The sequence below is a fragment of the Sinohyriopsis cumingii genome, chromosome 7 (genome assembly GCF_028554795.1).
Source record: "Sinohyriopsis cumingii isolate HCF-2022 chromosome 7, ASM2855479v2, whole genome shotgun sequence".
Classification (NCBI taxonomy): Eukaryota; Metazoa; Mollusca; class Bivalvia; order Unionida; family Unionidae; genus Sinohyriopsis; species Sinohyriopsis cumingii.
In genome coordinates, this window is record NC_142967.1 from 132244739 (window position 1) to 132266500 (window position 21762).

General features: G+C 36.2%; 1 protein-coding gene across 3 annotated transcripts in view; it reads right to left on the reverse strand.

The window, feature by feature from the left end:
• LOC149796144 (ectopic P granules protein 5 homolog) overlaps window positions 1-21221 on the reverse strand; it is a 262648-nt gene extending 241427 nt beyond the window's left edge. For 2 of the 3 annotated variants that reach the window (XM_089966059.1, XM_089966057.1), the window contains exons 1-4: window positions 21113-21221; window positions 14589-15350; window positions 12895-13188; window positions 10707-10874 (exon numbers count right to left, since the gene is read on the reverse strand). In XM_089966059.1, the coding sequence (XP_089822185.1) occupies window positions 10707-10874; window positions 12895-13188; window positions 14589-15350; window positions 21113-21160 (1272 nt within the window). In that variant the 5' untranslated portion in view covers window positions 21161-21221. The remainder of the gene's footprint in view (window positions 1-10706; window positions 10875-12894; window positions 13189-14588; window positions 15351-21112) is intronic. The other variant, XM_089966058.1, reaches the window with a different exon arrangement.
• Between the last annotated feature and the right edge of the window lie 541 nt (window positions 21222-21762).

Sequence of the window (21762 nt, forward strand, 5' to 3'; positions counted from 1 at the left end):
TATACAAGAGCCACTGAGGACACTGTCATGCAGAAAATGAATTCAGATTAAAGTAAATTGTTCCTTTTAAAACAAAATTGTTATGTAGATCTATATTGTGTGCATAATTTTTGTCCATAACTGAAGGTAATGCCTACATGATTTTTGTAATGATTCTAAGAAGCAAACAAGATGTTTACTTGAATTTGAGTTTAAAACCTGACATTTATGAGTCAGTGGGCTTTATGTAGGAGATTCAATTGTGTCTTAGGTCAAGTGGAATTAGTAAATATAGAATCTGGTAAACAATTATTAATTCCTGTTTTAAGATCAGCTTCTGGAATCACTTATAGTTTACATTCAGATATAATCTGAGAAGAATCATTTATTTCATTTATTCATTGGAATTACAAAGTGCACATTGATGTTTTATTCTAAAACACTTCAATGGAATTATTGAGGCCTCATTCAAAGACATTCTGGATTATATCATTGTGATACATCAAGACATCCAAGACTAATGTAATTCATTCTGAAGATTTTATACTTCTGAACTTGCTATAGAACATTTAGGATTATTTGGGAAGTAATTCACAAGATATAGTGTCTTTTGAATTTTCACTTTCTATTCTAGGGGAATAAATTATTTATTCATTTTTTTAAACTTGTAGGTTTTGCTTCTTTCTGTTATATAGTTTAAGATCATGAGTCATAAAAAAATTGGAGGGGCAATCTGCTGTTTTCATGTTTGATTGTATCTTTTTAAAATTTAAAATATAGAACTTCTAAGCAGCATTGCTGACATATAGCCAGCATTGTGCTGAAATACCACAAAAAGCATGTACCAATCTACCCACCTAAGGTGATGTGGCATAAAAAAAATAAAATAAAGAAAACATTCTTTCATATGATATCAAAGTAGAGGTACTTGACGGAGCTGATAAAACAAAACAGAGATCAATGTTCATCAAGATGCATCCCAAGATTTCATGACTTTAAATATGAGAATGTGTACACATGAGCAAAATGTAAACCTTAAGCTAAGCCAACAATATATGAAATATAGGACACAGTGACCTATTTTTGTGTCCTGATTCCAGGTATAACAATATTATATGGTAGTTAAAAACCATCAATGTGGTCAAGAGTTACATGCAAAACTTTAACATAGGCCACTAACATAATGAAACAGGTGCCCTACTTTTATTGTAAAGGTATAGTATAAAAATGGATGCATACAACTGTCAAGATTAAAGATCCTGGCACTAACAGTGCTTATGACTGAACCCAAGACAACACATCATGAAATATGGGTCACAGTGACTTATGTTTGTGTTGAAGATATAGTACTCATCAAGATGCATCCCCTCACCAAGCTTTATGAATCTTGGTATAGCAGTATATTTACAGGGTGCAAAAGACCTATTTGGTTATAAACTAAATGTAAACACATTAAGTCAGTAAAACTGGAAATACATGTCACCATGATCTATTTTTCCTGTTAAGGTATGTTACTATTTGAGATGCATACAATCATCTAATTTGAACAGAACTTGAGAAATAAACTTAAAACTCAAAATTTTACTCGTGTGTGTGTGTGTGTGTCTGTGTGCCTGCACAAAAATACCGATTTGGTCATAAAGTAAGTGCAAAATCTTAATGTGAAATTTTGGCCACAGTGACCTTCTTTTGTGGTAAGGGTCTGGTACTAATAGAGATGTATACAAACATTTTAGTTTGATGATTCTTGCATGAACAAAGCTAAAGAAATCAAAAATACAAAGTTTAACCAAAGACTGTCACTTCAATTACAGTAGGTTATGATGTTCCTATGTGTCACTGCTGCAAGAGGTTGTGTCTAAGTGTGGCATGAGTTTCTTATGATGTCAAATACACTAATATATCTGCAAATAATGTAAAGAATAAATATGCACCTTTAAAGTCAAGGCCTCACTGCTAAGATTTTGCCTCTACAGTCACCACCTTCCACCTTATATCAAGAGTATGTTGCTTACCACTCATCCATGATGTTGTCATACAAATGTCATCCAATTTCTCAAATCTTAGTTATTAGAAAGTCATTAACATGTATCTCATAAAATTCACATACTTAACACTAATGTCCTAAATAGAAATATAATAATTCATCCAATATTGTACCAAAAGGTTGGTGGCTTTTTGATCTTGGAGACCGGATTGACTGGATGAAATTTAAGGCAGTTAAATCAAGAAGTCTGGTCCTGAAGAAAACAGAAGGTGGAAGATAAATATAAGGCTCAAGACAGGAGAGAAAGTGATGCCACCACAGAACGAGCAATAAGTTAACCTTGGCAAGTGCTTTAAGGACTCCACGAATGACAGAGTGTGGCAGACATGAAGTAACAAGCCAAAGCTTGATGGAACCCATAGAAGTACAAAGCTTTGTGTTACCATTTTGGTATTCTACCAAGAATCCTTTGGCAACTTCTTGTATATCAGGTCCAACTGACAGTTGTAGAAGTAGCCAAGAATGATCAATACATATCTGTAATAATGAATGGCAGTCAAATGCTGGATAATGCATTTATACTTCTCACATAAAGGTTTTGTGTCTGGAAAATGTTTGAGATATTCTGTTACAAATGCAGGAGAAAACAGATCTCAAATGTCATGCTGTAACAATGAAAGGCAGATTACATCTCAAGCTGACAACAGAATTTTATGAGGTGAAAGTCAAATAAAACGTGCAAATATATTCAAGGTTCATATATCTACTGTTTCAATTCTCATAAGTGAATCTGAACTATAAGGAAATGTGGAAAATAGTTGTTGCCATGGATAGAAAAAGATCAATGATGTTAGAGAAGATCATAGACTTCTGAGAGTTATGACTCAAAGCAGACGACAAAGTTTGAGTGAGATTACATATAATTACAACCAAAATACAGCTGAAAAAGCAGGCAAAAGGACAGTTCTGCACTAGACAGCATGATTATGATGAGACACAGCATATGGAAGACACAGTATCAAATTATATCATATTAAAAAAAATGTAGGAGTGATGCATTAAAAAGAGACATCTCACAGCTGAAAAAACTATTCTGGAATACAGTAATATTTTCTGATGAAACCCACATTACCATCACTGGTGAAAACCAATCAAGGTTACATGGAAATAATGTCAAGGTAGGTACCATGTTTTGGGGCTCTGACATTTCACAGAGCTGGTTCCTGGGTCAAAACTGAGGGCAATAATAATATCTAGCAGTATATCAATATTCTTACTTATCCACTCTTCCATGCAGTGCATCAGGTATCACAGAATGGCAACTAACTGTTTCCCAGCAAAGAGCCACAGTAAAATGGTAACTATAAGAGGAATTGATGCATTTGATGGTGCAGTGTGTTTGCACTCACAAGATTCTTTGAAATTCTCCATTTCTCCCATATACTGAAGGGCCATCTAGCTTGAATAATTCTTTCCACCACTTAATAAGAGAATTGTTGTTCTTGAAGGCTTGTTTAATATGATCCTGAGGTGCAGTTTCAACAACTCTTGACTTGGGTAGAATGCCTGCCATTGTGGTTGCTTGAGCAAATGATGAAAAATCTCTATCTCCTGGAGATTTTCCACAACCAGAGGTCACTGATCCACAATTTTTCCCACTTGAGTGGAGCAATCAGGATCAGGTAACACTCCAATTCTCTTGCTTTCTGTATCACATTCCAAAACAGGAGTGTTGAAGGGGGTATGTATGCATCCAAGCCATTACCAAGCGATGGAAAGAGTGTTGACTGCGCAGGCCATTGGATCCAGGGCATGTGATATAAAGGTTGGGAGTTTTGCATCTGTTTTTGGCCAATAGATTCGCTTATGGTCAATCCCAGCAGGCACCAATGTGAGTAAAAACTGACGAATGAAGTAACCATTCTGTTTGTATTAATTCATCCTTCTGGGATACAAGTCTGCTAATACCTCTAACTTATTGAAAGATTTGTCTTTGAAGACACCAGCTTAGAAATTCCCAGAGAAAAACACAAAGGTCTCAGGACTTTGTTCCTCCTTGCCTTCACAGATAATTCATAACAGTGGAACAGAATGACAATGCCCTTTCCATGTAGTTTTTCCTGCCACCAATGGAATGCTTCTATGTGGATTTCAGCTCTAGGATATTGATCTGCAACAGACGAGACTAAGTGAGCCACTATCTACTAGCCTCCTGGACTAATGGAAGAAGTGCACCCCAGCCCATTGTGCAAACTTGCCTGGGACTACCAGATGTAATCCAAGCGAGGTTCTCCCATTTCCTGAAACAGAATATACATTGTTTGTTCCAAGTATCAAAGTTCTGACCTGCACTGGGACAGCATTATCACTGTAATGGCCTCATAAATAGGCAGCCTAGGACAATGATGTCCACTGTTGCATGGAGGCGAAGGATTCTTGGGCTGAAGGATGGTCTTTTGTAAGAACTGAAGCCCTCATTAAAACGATTGTTCCTGTGGGAGACAGACTATATTCAGGAGGATCTGTTGGGTTGAAATATGATTCCTGCTGGGATCAAGATATCAGCTTCCCTGGGTCCATTATTGCAAATGGGCAAAAAGGAAATAATGTAGCCTGGAACCATCAACGCACTATATAGCATGTCTCCACCAAATGGATGTCTTTTCCCCATCAGAGTCCACATACAGATGGGGATAGAATACTTGATATAACATCACCATAAATAGTCCCCTCAGGCATATTTGCAAGTTAGATGGGTTCGTTATTGGCTGTGAGCAATCTATATTTGATGCCGGCATTGGGATAAATGTCGTGGAAGGATCCTCTTCTCTATGCTTTCATCCACATTGATTCTTGACAACTGTGGTTTTGAACCTTTATTGGAGCTGCAGGACTGTTTCCTCCAAGAAAAGCATATACTAAATAAATACTGTGGCACACTGGCCATGGAGCAAGCTGTGTGAATTGTGGCACTATGGAAATACTGGACCTTAAGAATGCCAGAGAACTGATGTCAGGACAACAACAGGATGTTGATCAATGAAAGTGAACCCACAGTTCAAGATGACAGACAGGATCAGCTTTATTACTGACTTTTGCGGTCAGATACAGATGGCAGTGTCTGATAATGACAGAACTGGACCAATGTATCCTCCATAACTTTATCAAATTCCTTACGTTGCTAGTGGTTTATTGGACATGTACTCTATAAAAACGGTCCCTACTGTGCTGTGCAAGTTGCCATCTAGGATGCTTACTGATGAGGGCTTAACCATTCCCAAGACTGCTATGTGTCTGTAATGTTCTTCAAGACAGCCACTCAACTTGATACCAATAACAGTTAAACACCCACTGTTCTTTGTTGATTAGCATCTCAACAGACACCAGACCAAACGGTTGACATAGGAGGAAGAGAACAAAACTCAGGTGGCAACAAGTGAAAGACTTCCTTGATGGGCATTCAGAATCTTCTCTTGTTAGTGAGGTCATCAACATCTCTGGTGAACATGGCAACTCTGATGCCTCCTTTGCAGTCTGAGTAGAAACTGGAGATTTCTAAATATACAGCCCATTATGCCCATAAAATGAGATGAATGGGATTTGATCACTAAGTGTTCCCTCTGAGTGACAAAGTCATGAAAATGCAGTGAATCTATATCCTGTGTGCACTGGATCTTTAAACTGGGTACCAGATGCAAATGAGTGGCCTGTGGCTAATCCATGAGTGCCTTGTGCTTTAGTAGGCAAGCTGAACAAATATCTGTCTTTTGGCTTAAATGGTAAGATCAACTGTGGTAGTGACCTGTTGCAGTCTCAAATGTGACACAGTCCGGTTTTGAAGGGACAGTGCCATTATACCTTAAATGACATTATGTTATTGTGCTGGGATGTGATAGGGGATATTTGATCTATAAAACTGGTCCATACAGCTGATATGTGAAATAATATCATATCAGGCCTGCTTTAATCTCCATCTTGCTCCAGTGTAGATTATAAAAGCCTTCCGTCATGCCTTACAATGTACAATCAACTGTGATGGTGAGATACGGTGACTTCCAAAGGGTTGCGAATAAAGACTCCCTTTGCATGGCAAAGGTTTGAGAAAAAGGGAAGCAACCTCCCTTGGGTACTGGCCACTATATCAGTTAGACTGATCCATTTGAGTACATGAGAGACACGAGTTCTGGATAAAGATCGTTCATCTGGTGACTGACAATGGATGACTCACTGTGGTACTGATCCACTGCAATCAGAGCCATAATGGCAGAGTCCAGTCATGGCATAGAAGGCCATCATAACTGGCATGATGTCCAGTTCATTAAGCTGGGATGAAGTATGGGAAATTTGATCCACATAACCAGTCCATTATTCTGAAGTGCAAGACATTAACTGAGATGGTTTGTTTTGTTCTTAATCTCTCTCAATGGCAGGTGATTGGGTGTTGAGCCCTTGTATAAACAGATGACCTGGTTAGATTATCATCATATGTTTCTACAGTTTTTAATGTTTCTGGACTTGAATTTTTTGATCTGCAGTGGGGGGGTGTGTGTATCTTTTACACACCAAATCTAGTGACAACACTTTATGAACTTAACAAAATTAACATAAGGATGTAACTAAAATCAAAGTTAAACTCAGGATGCAAATGATCCTCATTTTCTTGTTATGCTTTATTCAAATTCATCTGGACAAAAAAATTCAACATTTGTAATGATGTACTGACCCTAACTTTTTTCAATGTAACCAGATCAACGCATATTTTTAATCTGACTTATTATTATGCAAGTGTACAACTGACTAGGGAAGATGATCACTGAGAGACATTTTTAAGCTATGACTTGCATTTAATCATGCACACAATGTTTCACCTGGTAGAAATATCAAACCTCATTAGAAGTGGACATTGATGTGGAAGCTGAGATGGATTTATCATAATCTATGTTTGTGAAGTATTATGAATTATCAGTGGAATATTTTGAGCAAAGAAAACTCTGTGTGTGTGTGTGTGTGATTTGGATTTTTAACATAGCTTTAATAATTTTTCAGTCATATCGCTACAATGTCTGCAGTGTGGCAGTTTATAGTGTTGTCTAGCACTGGGGCATCATGCCGCAGACATGTAGCATGATGTCCCACCCAGTCACATTATCCTGACACAAGGCCAACCAGTCCTAACACTGACTCTCAATGCTGAGCACCAAGCGAGACAGCTGTTAGTAACATTTTTGTAAGTCTTTGGTAGGACTTGGCTGGTGATCAAACCACGACCTCCTGCATCCAGGACGGATGCTCTAACCACTAAGCCACTGGAGTGGTTAAGAAAACTGTAATCATTACTTAATATCAAGTACACGATCCAAGACCAAATATACCACACAGCATGACTGTTATCATATCACATCATCATAATGAATCTAATAACCTGGCTTTGGAATAACAACATGTTCTATGAATTATATATTCATGGATTAATTTGCTACATAATGTAACCACATTCAGTACTTATCTTTTTTAAGTTCTAGGTTTGAGCCAACATCAAAAAATTAATCCATGTACTTCTGGTTATAATATTAAGATGGTGGTCAATCTGTTATCCTTTGCACTGCAGGAAAGTGATATATGGAACATTAATTCACGTTAATATTGATTGTTTATACTGAAATTTCATCTCTATAATACTGACATTCTGTGACCATATCACACTCACATGAAGTGACCAAAATCAATTTATGCTCCAAAGAAAGGAATTTAGAATCGTGGTCACTTTTTTCTCAGTTGCACAAAAGGGAAATCCATAGCACTTACCGTATATACTCGCATATAACCCAAATAATTTAGGAAAAATTAAAGGCATGGAAAAAGGGGGGTCGGCTTATCCATGGGCCAGCCAATGTCTAAGCTGTTTTTGGGTCTTTTTGTTGACTACTGTAATGGCTGTAAATCTTGGGACACGAAACAGAAATTTTTTCGGTATCCTAAGACATAGGCATATAAAAAAAAATAACTTTTGGTAACCCGACATTTATTAAACTATTATAAAGTACTAGGACTGATTTTGTTATTATTTTGCATGTGCATATTTTCTTATTTCTCCAACATGATATTAAATAAAGGTAAATTCAGACTTAATAATTTGCGTGCCGGTTGAGTTTACAATGGAGACCAGGCTAAACTATAATGTACAGTACTTACACAATACAAAGCGTGCATAGCATCACTTAAATCCTTATTTATTCCCAAACATATTAGATGCAGATTTTGCTTTATGCATTGTTTCGACCAAATTGCATTCTTCCAGATAACATTTCAGCTAGTCCGTAATAGCTGTTTCATTTGCGTTGAATCATGCGCTCACGAGTTCCTCATTTTCAGTGATATAAGCGATCCTACAAATTGAGGTAATATTTTAAAAAAGGTACACACGTTTAATTGTACAAGGCACATAACCAGCATAATTTACATGTTCAGGAAGAGTGGTAATAATAAAGGCTAAAATTCTCATATAGATCAAATAAGATCAACATCAATCAATTTTAGTTTTGTGTTTTGACTGAATAAACATCATAACTTTCCACACAATGGAAAGCTTGATGTTTCGGCGTCTCCTATGTTGATAGTCGGCAAATTTGTCTTTCATTTTACGACAGCAGTACAGGCCAGTTAATCATTAAAACACTGAAACTGGCTTGTGTTAAGAGGGAGTTTGGACCGTCAACTATACCAATACATTGATGTGTAATTGCCTTTTATTCCATATTATTAGCACGATTACCATAATTTTGTAAAACGGGGTGTAAGGCATACCTATGAACTTGTCAAAAGCCTAATAGGGAGACTGAATAAAAAAAAGAGATTGGGACCTAAAATCGGGAGGTTTTCTGTGGCATTTTTAAAGCCTTGTTTTCACTAAATATTGATCAATCTTCTTGGTCCAATATGCATGAAATTTGCAAAAAAGACTTGCCATTTCTCCCTGTGATGCACCCTATTTTCTCCCAGGTCATGCCCTATTTTCATATTCTGGTCAGCTGTGGTCCAACTGCACAACAGCTAAAGATTAGTTTTAAATAAACAAGCAAGAAAGCTAGTGTGACTAATTAAAAGTTAATCCTTATCGATGCAACTATGTTGTGAAGATGACTAGCCCTCCGTCGTAATTCAAAGAAACCATGTTCTACACTATTGTGTGTTACGCAAGCACCAGCAATTGATTGGCAAATAAAGGATTCCCAATTTAGTTGAACTAAAGGTACCAAAATAGCCAGCCTCATGGTACCTTAGATGTGGCAACTATTTTCCCCTCTTTGTATATCCGACCGTATTCCCTTATTATCAACTCGTAAAGCATTTAGTATTGTTTATTATAAAACATGTATTCTGAACTAGTTTTTTGAAGACACATTTGCTGCATGGTATGTATTTTCATTCCTTCTTTTAATTTAACCATGGTAATTAACATTGGTATATACGGTATAAAAATGACAGGTGTTCACTCGTGTAAGTTTCTTTTGTGGGAATGGTGCTATAGCATATGGAATTACATCATTCGTAGTGATCACTCTTGGGACTGAAATTAATTGTGGACGATTTTATTGTTGTGGTTTATTTTTTATTTTTGTATTGTTGTTGAATTTGTTAAAAAAATCATTAATTTACGTGAATACTGTTTAAACTTAAGATTCAATTTAGTGAAGAAGCGAATTCTTTCTAGTAAAGTAATTATTTTGTCACAACAATAATTCAAAACAGAAGAAATGAAAATCAAAGACATAATGTAATAATCAGGAGTTCTCTGCAAAATCAGAAAATATGAAATTGGGAGGTAGGCATGGAGCAACCCCAAAAATCATGATTTTTTTTCCCTCCTGGCATGAAAGTTGACAGGTACGCTGTAAGATCGCTTACATCAAAACAAACTACAACTCAGCTTTTATGCTATTACCATAATTTTTGAAGCATTATTTCTGAAATTTCATTATTGTATTTTGGAAATATCATTACAGTTTAGTGCAATGGTGCCCATGATCTGACTCCATGGGATGTGCTTAAATCAGTACACAATCAAACCTACAATGTACATGTGGTGGTGCCATTATATAAATATGTTCAGTAGCCTAATTGCGAAAGTTGAATCTAACCGTATTCTCATTCGTTGTGTTGTCATACTGGGATTACATTTTAATGAGTTAGGTATTTACAATTTCAAAGCAAAGTAAAAAAAGTAATTACCAGTGCACTGATATAAAATGTCCAATGCAATAATGTATAAACAAAAAATATTCGAGTGAAAAGGGAGAGGTAGTGTTACAGCAACTCGCGATTGCTACATTCTTGTCATCGTCCGATCAGATTATACACAAATCTAAATTAGGCAGAAACAATAAGAAAACAGAAAATTAAATAAATTACTTAAGTATACATGTAATTTTTGTTAAATATAAGTTTGCCTAAATAACGCATTTAAAACTAACCTCGTGCATCTTGAGATGTCTCGAAGTTGTGGTTCGGCTTATATGCGGGTCATGCACTTTTTAGTGTTTATACTTGTTCAATCTGGGGGGTCCGCTTATATGCGAACAGGCTTATACGCGAGTATATACGGTATTCCAGTTTTGCTTCTCAATGCATAAGAATCATGTTATATGTTGAAATGTGAGTTTCAGGAAAATGCTAAATGAGTGAACAGAAGTAGCAACCAACATTCTGATGGCTGGTCATTCCAATAACTCAGTAAGTATACCTTTGCTGTGACAGTGCATGTCCTGGTCAACCAAACTTCACCCTCTGTCTGCATGTATTTTTGCTCTAGTGTTTTAACTGCCTCTTCACTCTGAATTAAGTTCTTTCGTGACCGCTGATAATTCAGTAGAATCTCATAAAACTCATGGTTTTCCTTCTTTTGTTCATTCTGAAAGAATAAGTAACTGATTCAACTATAGAATATTTAACTGACTGATTTATTAATCTACTGACTGAGTCATTAACTGATTGGATAATGTCTGAAAAGATGAAGGCTAACTCCCCAAAAAATTGTATAAAATCATGGCTCTTTTCTGGTTAACTGATTGATTGATACACTGTGTAAATGTGGTTCTAAATGATTGATTGATTGATTGATGTCACTTTTAGATGGAGACATAATTTATAGCAGACATGGTAATTACTAAATTATTCTGGGTAAATTTCTGCAAGGGATTATTTGTATGACTAGTATTAGCTTTTCTTTTCTTTGTAAAGCTTTGTTTGCTATAGGGGATGAACTAGTACAAATATAACACTACCCAATACACTGCAGAAAATCATCCACAATAACTTGTGAAAATGGCCAAATAACTGAGTTTTTATCTTGTCAAGGTCTGTAGTTATCATTTTCATATTGAAATTTTTTATCAGATAACTGGAAGGGTATTCCTATTAGACCTTGCTGAAATTGATGTAATTAGTCAATTAGTATTTGACAAAATTCAAGACTTCTTTCATTGTAATATTCATTTTATACCTGGATAAATGGCTGGATGGATGAAAAGGTAAGACAGATGAATAGAGAGAAAGATGGATAAAAAGAGTGAATGAGTATGTTGGGGACATATGCAAATTCACAACATTAGCCTCAGATGTACCCCATACAATAGTCATATCAACAAACAGTTGGATTCTCACAGAACTGTCAATGTTATAGTTTCCAAAACCTTAGTAAAATTAAGAGAATAAAAAAAAAACAACTGTGAGAAAACAATGATGCAACATACAAATGCTATCCATAGTTATATTTAATCATCCACAGATGCAACATTCAGAATCCATGGATAGACAAATCAAACTTCAGTAGGATCTCATATCAAGAGGGTATTTACTTCGTATTTATCCCTAAAGCTTCTCTAACTTGATCAAAATAATGTTGTGCTTATTTATCGTTGTTGAAAAACTTGCATGGAAAACTTATTTTCCCAATTTTCACAAATATCTTGCATGTTGTGCTAATGTTGATACCAAAAAAAACCCCAAGAATGATCGATATTATTTACTTAAATCCACATAAAAGCTAATAAATCCTCCAATGCAAGTTAAAGTTTCCCTAGTGAAGATCTGGTTAAGAAGGCATGCTTCCAAACATCTGAGCATAAACATTTAAAATCTACTGATCAATAACCACTTTAGCAATTCATTTAGTGTAATACATCACTTTTAGTGTATAAAACAACTATCATAACTTTGCTACAAAATTACTCCAATTCTAACGGTATTTTGATTTATAACCATGTAAGAATACACAGTTTACAATGAAGCAGATGCGATAAAACCTCCCCTCTGCATTCATCATTACTTCTATAGTTTTGAATGAATAATATTGTATTAGAGCAGGGGAGCATCTCTGTTTTGAAAGTCAATCCACAATGTGAAAGGCAGAGTTATTGGTTTTGGGTGCAGTCCGAAAAAAAGATACCATATATACTCATTTATAAGTTGAGTCAAACTGCAAACAACAAAGATCCTGTTCTGCCATAGCATAATGCATCTGCAGATCAGGGTCTATCATGTTTGTTCTACTGATTACTGCCAACAAATGGCACAGACCCAGATCTGCTGGCACATTATGCAATAGCAGATCTGGGTCTGTGCAGTTTGCAGTTGGATTCATCTTATAAGCGAGTATATACAGAAAGTGTAACAACACACCAGAGCATTAATGGCATGTGAAATCCGTTACTGACACACAGATTTGGCCACACTGATACAACTCATTCAACAATGCTGAGCATCAATAGCATGTGAAATCCATTACTGACACACAGATCTGACCACACTGATACATCTCATCAAAACAATGCTGAGCAACATTATAAAAAAGGAATGTACAAATAAAACTTCTTAAATATTTCCACTGTAACTCTAATAGTTAATAGTCATACTCTGTACACAGTTCTTACCAGCACAAAATTATCTATGAACTGTTTATTTCTTGAAAGCTGTGGATTGTAGTAGAGAGAATTGAGCTGTTCTATTGTCAAAGGATTGTAGACTTTCTCCCGATTCTGAATTATTGGTGTTTTATTCCTAGTCTTCTGTTCATGCGGAATCAGCAATTCCTTTGGGGGTGCTGTAGACTCTGCTTCTGGCAAACATTCTTGACTGGTTAAATGCTGTGTTTTCTCATCAGAACTGGTCGCACACTGTGCCAAAATCTGCTCTGATGAAATGCTGTCCCTATTCCTTTGCTCCATCTGGAAATTATTTTAATTTAACTGAAATACAGTCAGAAGCTTGTAATCCTACTCTCTGAATGTTGTTATTCTCTAATAGTAACAAGACCATAGTGCTTTTCAACATGTGAGAACTTGTGCCCACTAAAGACAAACAAGGTTTTGGACATACAATTTAAAAATAATAAGCTGTAAAAGAATAGCATTTAAAATACTAATGAAAATTGTTTCATCATTGTCACAATCCTCAAAACTGTGACAGGTGCCATAACTTTACAAAGTTTTACAAAGCAAGGTATGTCATAAACATTATCCTTGTAATAATCTTAATTGAGATATGACCTAATGGTGGGCACAACTAACCAAAATTTCTGATCACTGTGGGTCCAAGCCCCGACTCTGCTATTACTTACTGTTATATCCTTGAGCAAAACTATTATCATTACTGCCTCTGCTGACCTGACAAAGTTTTAAAATCAGATGGTAGCCCAGTGGCTACATAAAAAAAGAACATGGTAGCCCCACATTAAATAAGAAAGGTCCTTTAGAAAATTTAGCCTCAGGACTTCCTTTATTCTTATTAAACATTATTATAAATTATTCTCTTTAATGAAATTTAGCTACTGATTGCTTTGAAATGTAATGTTTTAAAATAAAAATGTACAAATCAAGTGATTAAATCATGAAGTTACTGAACTATCTATGATAATACAGATCCTGCATTCTGGCAACCCCTGGACAATGAGAACAGAATTTCTTGTTTTTTTATTATACGTTGGCATTAGCAATCACCAAAATTGACAATGATGATCAGAATTCCCATATAGCAATTATTTTCAGCAAAATGTCTGGTGATGAAAAGTTAGGGATATGTGCTGTTATATACAGATTTTTTTCCCTTGAAGTTAAAAACAGCCAGATAGGTATTTTCTAGACTGTACAAATGATGTAGGAGGCAAAATTTCTTTACAAAAAGAAATATGCATTGTCAACAACAAATAAATCTTTCATTAGGTTGGAAAGACAAATTTTGGGGAGAGAACTGTGACAGAAATAAAAGTTAATAATAAATAATAACTAAAGCTGAATAGGATCCAGAAGAGAAAATTTCATAGTGTTGCCATTCTCGGTGTACTATATAACTGTACATGTCGGTGGCTTTTTAAGTCAAAATTCTGTGACTACTTGGAACATTCTTGTGCCAGTATAACTTGCTAGAATAAACATTTTCTGGAAGGTTTACCAGTGATGAACTAATAACCTAGATGTCTAAGAAAGAAATTAATTCTTTGTTCCTAAACACAAGAACAAATGGTTTAACCTTCAGCCAGTAGTAGGCTAATGAAGATTTTGACTTTTTTTCTTCCTCTCATTTCTATATACTTAATTTAAATACAATAAAAAAAAAACTGTCCAAAAACCTGTATTTCAAGCATCATTTTAGCTTTTTCTTCCTGCAAATCTGGATACAATACTGGCCCAAAAGTCTTAACTGTTTCACAGCTACCATGTTCATCAGAAATATCTTTTGCAGAAGCATCAGTTATAGAACTTGTCAAGTTCATTGTGTCCTCTTTAATTCTTTTCTCTGAATCTATCTGTTTCAATTTATCTTCATCAGTGACGTCTGGTGTAACATTATTTTTAGTTTCACTTTTAGACTGGCCTTCACATGTCAAAGACTCTTCTGTTTTGATGTTGTCTTTTTCCTTTGAACCAGATTCAGTTTCATCTGTATCTGTGGTAACTTTTGATCCAAAATGATTGCCATTTTTCACGAAAGAACTGTCTGTAGGAATCACTGGTTCTATGACAGATGTCCAATTTAAATTTTCTGCAATATCAATCTGAGAACCTGATACAACTTGGCCACCTGAGTTAGCATCATGCAGCAGTGATTTTGACTGGGAACCTATATTTTCTAACTCAGCAACAGGTATCCCCGAGGCACCTGTTTCCTGTATAACTGGCTGTGGATCATGTAACCCTGATTTTGATTGGTTAGATGTTGTTTGGGCATCATGTAACAGTGATTTTAACTCAGGAAATATGGTTGATGTCTCAACATCAAGTGCCTTTGATATATCTGAACTTGGTGCAATCAGCTGAACCTCTTTATTACTGCTTCTCTTGTCCTCATCTTGAATGACCAACTGATTCTCTCTTTGTTTTGGCTTTTTCACCTGAAAGTTATCATAAAATTTTTTTAAAGCTATCTAAACTAACATTTTAAAAAATCAAAAAAGTTTAACAAAAGCATAATAATAAGTAGTTTTAACTGCAAATGCATTTCTGTTACTTACTGTTATTTCATTACCCAAAGACCAAGAATGTGGACCTTTAGTTGAACTTTGCCTTAACATACATCCTGAATCTTCTTTACTAAATGAGTAATTATGTAAACCTTTGGTAGAACTTTGCATATTTTACATACTGCCTGCCTTACAAGGGATGCCTTTATGGCTAGATAATTGGATCCAAAAATAGTATCTATCAATCTCATTCTATCAGCTCTATTGTTACCATTTTTCATGGCACACACAAGAAAAGGACTCATAGGAGTAAATGGGTCATCAAAATATACCATACCAATCTACATCAGAAGAACTTCTAACATTAAACTTTACTTTAAATATACATACATTGTGACCCCACCATAGCAAGCTCCATTATAACACAAATTCTGATATAACATGGTTGTAGTGTGGCTACCAAAATTTCATATACATGTATTTTTCTCGTACATGAAAACTAGTTTTTTCTTCTTAAAAGTACGACAAACACCATATACAAAGTTTATTCAGGGATCAAGCACAGCTTCACCAATGTTGCAAATTGTGATTTTTTTCTTTATTGGCAGTAAAATATACCATCTAGCAATTTTTTTTACTGGTAACATTGGTGGCTGTTTAAACTTGTATATATACAACCATTGGTTGGAGTGGAGAAATTCGGAGGCCCCATGAAAGGAAGCCACAGACTTAATATAAAATGAAATTTATCAATTGTTACATAAACAAATTCTTTGTCCATATTGACAAACCATCTTAACAGTGCATTGTTATATCATAATCCGCTTATGGTGACACTGAGTATGAGTACTGTGATGATGATGATGATGGGATGCTCGTCCATCGGTGTTGATGAGGACCATTCAATGTCTTCAATTCGCTGGGGGTGGGTCCAGAGATGGCTGATCAGTTTGATCTGTGACCAGAAGAGTCTACTGCAGTGGGGACATGGCTGTATAGGTTGCTGACTGAGTTGCAGAACTGCTGCTCCAGGAATTGTGCAGATCATGTTTCTCAGCTGCATCCATCAGTATTTTCTGCTCAAAGGCTGCTGCTCCAGCATTAACTTGACTGCACAAAACAGATCGATCAGCAGCGACACTCTCCCAGCTGTCGTGTCCTTGTACCTCTTTTTTTGACCACTATGAGATCTCTCACCTTGCTGTAGCTATCCGCAGAAGACTTTCTTAGGTAGGAGTTCTACCAACATGTGGATAACATGGCCAGCCCATCAGAGTTGTGCCTTGCACAGCATGGCATGGATGCCTGTCATGCCAGCCTGAGTGAGCATCTTTGTTTTCAGTACCTTGTCCTGCCATCTGATTTTCATTAGTTTTCTCAGGGAGCTCACATGGAAGTGGTTCAGTGTTTTAACATGGTGGCTATACACAGTCCAGGTCTCACAAGCATAGAGGAGGGTGGGGAGAACAACCGCTGCATAGACTTTGAGTTTGATGGCAATCTTGATGCCTCTCCTATCCCAGACATTTGAGTGGAGTCTGCCAAATGCTATGCTGGTGATGACCTCATCATCTATGTGGACTGCTTGTGAGAGGGTGCTGCTGAGGTATGTTAACCTGTTTACATTTCTGTGCTTTGAGCCACTGACAGTGATGGATGGTTCCAGGTTATCTTCTCGGGGAGATGGCTGATGCAGAACCTTGGTCTTACTGGTAGAGATGGTGAGTCTGAAGTTGGTGCACGCTGTGGAAAAATGGTCCATACTCTGTTGCATCCTTGCCTCCAAGCTGGAGTTGAGGGCACAGTCAGGAGGTTGTGAATGTTCTCAACTTGGACTTTGGATTTGGTCTGAAGCCTCCTCAGGTTGAACAACTTTCCCTCCAGACAGCACTGGAGACCTACTCCCACATCACTGTCCTTGAAAGCATCCATCAGCATTGCAGAGAACATGAGGCTGAAGAGATTGGGGGCTAAGCTGCATCCTTGTTTCATACCATTCATGGCTTCAAAGGGTTCAGAATAGTTACCCTGGTCCTGGACTCTGGCAAGCATTCCCTCATGAAAATGCCTCACCATTTCAATGAAGACATCTAGACATCCAAATCTGGTCATGATCTTCCAAAGGCCTTCACAGCTGACAGTGTTGAATGCCTAAGTCAGGTCCACAAAGCTGGTGTATAGCCAGACATTTTGTTCAAGACACTTTTCTTGCATCTGCCTGGCAGAAAAGATCATGTCAATGGTGCCTCTCTCATTTCTGAAGCCACGGTGACTTTCTAGCAGTAATCTATCATCAAGGTGCTTTGTGAGTCTGTTCAACAGTAGCCTGGCAAGAATCTTGAGTGTGATGCAGAGTGAAGCGATTCCTCTAAGGTTGTCGCAGGAATAGCAATTGCCTTTGCCTTTGTAATGTGGATGATGGATGCCTCTTTGAATTCCTGGGGGTATGCGTTTCTGCTTCCATATCCCACAGAACATCTCTGTTAGTCTTTCCACAATCTTAGGCACACCAGAATTGTAGATCTCAGCTGGGATGGAGTCTGCTACCAGAGCTTTCCCACTAGACTGGAACTCAATGGCCTTGTGAGTTTCCAGCACTGTTTGAGGGTCAGCCAATTTCTTGTTGACCTCCACCTGGTTTAGATGGTTGATCACTTCATTGTTGATGAAAGAGGGTCTGTGGAGGACACCATCAAAGTGTTCCGCACAGTAATCCAGTATCTTCTCCTTGGTTATGAGAGTGCTGCCATCTGTGCTCAAGAGTATGGCTGTGCCTACTGTTAATGGCCATAAACATCACGAAGAGCACTGTAGAAATTCTTAATGTCATTTCTGTCTGCAAAGGACTGAATATCATCAGCCTTTTGGCTCAGTCATGTGTCCTGCATCTCATACAATTTCTTCTGCGCAGCTTGGAGGACTCTACTGAATGCATCTTTCTTTGCAGCGGACTTGGGGTCGATGTTGTACTGCATGTTGTGAGATACCCACTTTTTTGTTGACATTTCTGGTAGTGGAGATAAACCAGACAAACAACAAGATCTTACTTGTTGGTCTATTCAACAGGCAGGTAGAAACAATAGCTACAATTGACCAAATGATGGCCAATTTTTTTTTTTAAAATGTACCCAGATAAAATAGTTTGCTGAAATTTCAAAGAAAACAGATTACCTTTGCAAATATTATATATGCCTTGTCTGTTTTCACTACAGGTGTATTTCTCATTTAATATGCATTGATTTAACATGGTATATGTGCCAATGAAGCATGTATTTTTTCACCTGCATTTATTTACCTCCCCCTGCAAATTTGTTGGGGTACCTGCATAACTTTCTTCAGCTAACTGACCTGGTTGCTTATAACACAGTTCGGTCTATAACACGGTCAGGTTCTATGGCTCCAAACTTTCGTGTTATAGCGAAGTCACACCATAACAATAATTTTTCCTATAAATTAGAGTAAATATCTTTCATTCCTATGTTGTATTGCCAAATGACAAGAAATACATGACTGGACAATTGCTATCTTGTCCCATTATAGTCGAATCACACAATTTTTCATATTATGTCAAGTATCTAATGTCTTTGGGAAATGGATCTAACTTTTCCTCCTGTCAGATAATAGAAAACCATTGTATCACTTTTTTAAAGTATTGCTGAGACTATCTTTTTCTCATGCTCCTATGGTTAAAAATTAAATTCAGTACAAAACTGAACATCACAGTCATCTTAATCACTGTAAAATGTCAATTACCTCTATTTTTAATCAATAATTTTTTAATAAACAGATTATTTCAATGATTATTTGAATTATCATGCTTTTTCTAGCAACCTTACATGTATAAATCACTTTCATCTTCAAAAAAGTAAATGTATAGATTTGGTACTGCTATTTCTCATGAATTTAAGTCATTGATGATAGATTAATCACAAGAGTTGTCTACCTTTTAGACCCCTCACTAATAACTGAAACATTCCTCATTACATATGCAGTCATTGAGGGAACATACACAAGAAACTTTGGGTTACAAGCCCTGGGTCATAACCCATGGAATATATGGAAGGTTTTGGTTTCGATGATGGTGAACCAGGAAAGCTGTTGTAATCTGATATGCCAGCTAATCAAAATTCCTAACAGTCTACATGCACAGAAACTAATATGATATTGAACTACTCAAAACATTAATTGGTACTGAGGGTGTTCCTGCAGTCATCTCATTTTACTAAACTCATATAGGAACAGTTCCTTGTCTCTTGTGTAATTTAGACTTATGTTCTTTATAAATCAAGATTCAATGTTTTTGATACAACTATATAATGAGTGAGATGATTTAAACTTAGTATTTTTCAGAATGCAAAAAACAAATTCAACAATCTTTAGCCTTATTATGAAGTTCCGACTTTATGTTTAAACAAAATTTTCAGATAAGGTTTCTCATTAAATAAGGTTTCTCATTAAATAATTCAGCACACTTTAGTTACTAGTTTCTGCATAAATCCCTGTTTGTTTGTACTCCCATACTGATTTCAATAACAAAAATCTTTAATGTAATCAAAAATGCACAGAAGTTATTTCATTCATTAGTTTATTTTATAACCTGATATTAACCAGGGTGGCCCTATCACTGTCATTGTCTGCAAGTTTCATGTTTAACAGTTTACATATTAACATGGCACCATATTGCATACACTATGGGCAAGCATATCTTCATCAAAAAACAGTAATGTAGTTCATTCTATTCGGTAACTGCTGGATGATTCCATAAATTACCATAAGTTGAGAGATGAGAGTTATATCTCTTTGCACACATGCACATAGAAATTACACTGCTTGTTAAGACCAAGTGAAGGCAAATTTGTAGTTGTCATTCTTTTTGTTTGCTTGATTTGACTCTAAATATCGGAAGAAGATAACATAGTATTTACCTTCTATGTACATATATGTGTATGTGTGCATCCACCACTTTGCTGAAAACTGACTTGTCCAGTAACTGGGAATTACCGGTGAACAGTGTGGTCTTTTACACTGAAAACTTCTGTTTGGTATAAAACACACAGAAGATAACAGTGTTGGGAACCCACTGGTCATAATCGGGTTTCAAATTATAATTCAGTGAATGAACTAAGCTATGTGCATTTTTTTTTTAAATCTTATTTATGCTTTTCAGTTTTTAAACCGGTAAGGGGGGTACAAACAAACGGAGAGACATATTCAGACTATAACCACATGAAATTGAGCAATCCGTACAAGTGAAAACATTGTCTGATTATATCTGAAGCAAGCGTATCCTTTTCCATCACAAAAAACAACATGAACATATAAGCTGGTTGCAAACTCATACTGTGGTTTTATTAATCTGCGTTTACTGGAGAGAATTTTGAGACACATCTGACGTTCTTCACAAATAAAGTCTAAGGCTGCTCCAATTATACTCCTTGTTTCCCCTGACCTTTCGCGCCTCGTTAAATATATTTCGACCACATCCCAACACAGATGTCCAAATATATAAAACTGAACGGAAAGGGTCAGAGAAAACTCGGATTACTCCGATTAGGTCCCAATAGTTCTAATAGTACGTAAACGACGACCCACCCCATATTCGACATGTTAATATTATTAGTCTTGTATGCAACAATGTTTCAAATCTACTAACTAAAATGCACGTCAACCATTTTAAGCATCATGCAGTTTACTTTAACCTTTGTTTTTCGTTTTGGCAATTCTTGCACGGCCTCTGCCATTATCTATTTTCGTTTTCTTTCGTCATATGATTTTTGTTTTCATGTTCAAGTGCAAATATATTACGATAATAAAAGAGGTCAGACAAATGGAAGGCGCAACCTAAATAATTAACCAACTCCGACGGACTTTGTTGTCGGACTGGATTTCATTACAAGGTACTGTAGTTCACGCGCACTTGGCTACAAGAAAGAAAGAGAACAGACTTCCCCTCAGATTTGACTATCATACATTTTACCATGTCACTATAGTCTTTAAATTAGATCATTTAGCAATTTCTAACCTGTTGTGATGTTTTCTAATTGAATGCTCAGTTTTTACTCATTACAGATTTTGACATGATAATAATAAATCGACTATCATTTGTCTATCTCCTAATTATAAAACTGATTTTGTAACTAATTTTCAGTAGAGCCAACTTTTTAGAATGACGTAACTTTATATCTCTACACATGCAACAATATAGTATTTATAGCAAATATTCGTCTTTGAAAGAAAATAGCCACAAGTAAACAACTGAAAAATAATATGTATATGAACGAGAATAAGTCGAAAGAAAATGCATACTCTTGCCATGTAATTGTCGTATATAACTGAAAATGAG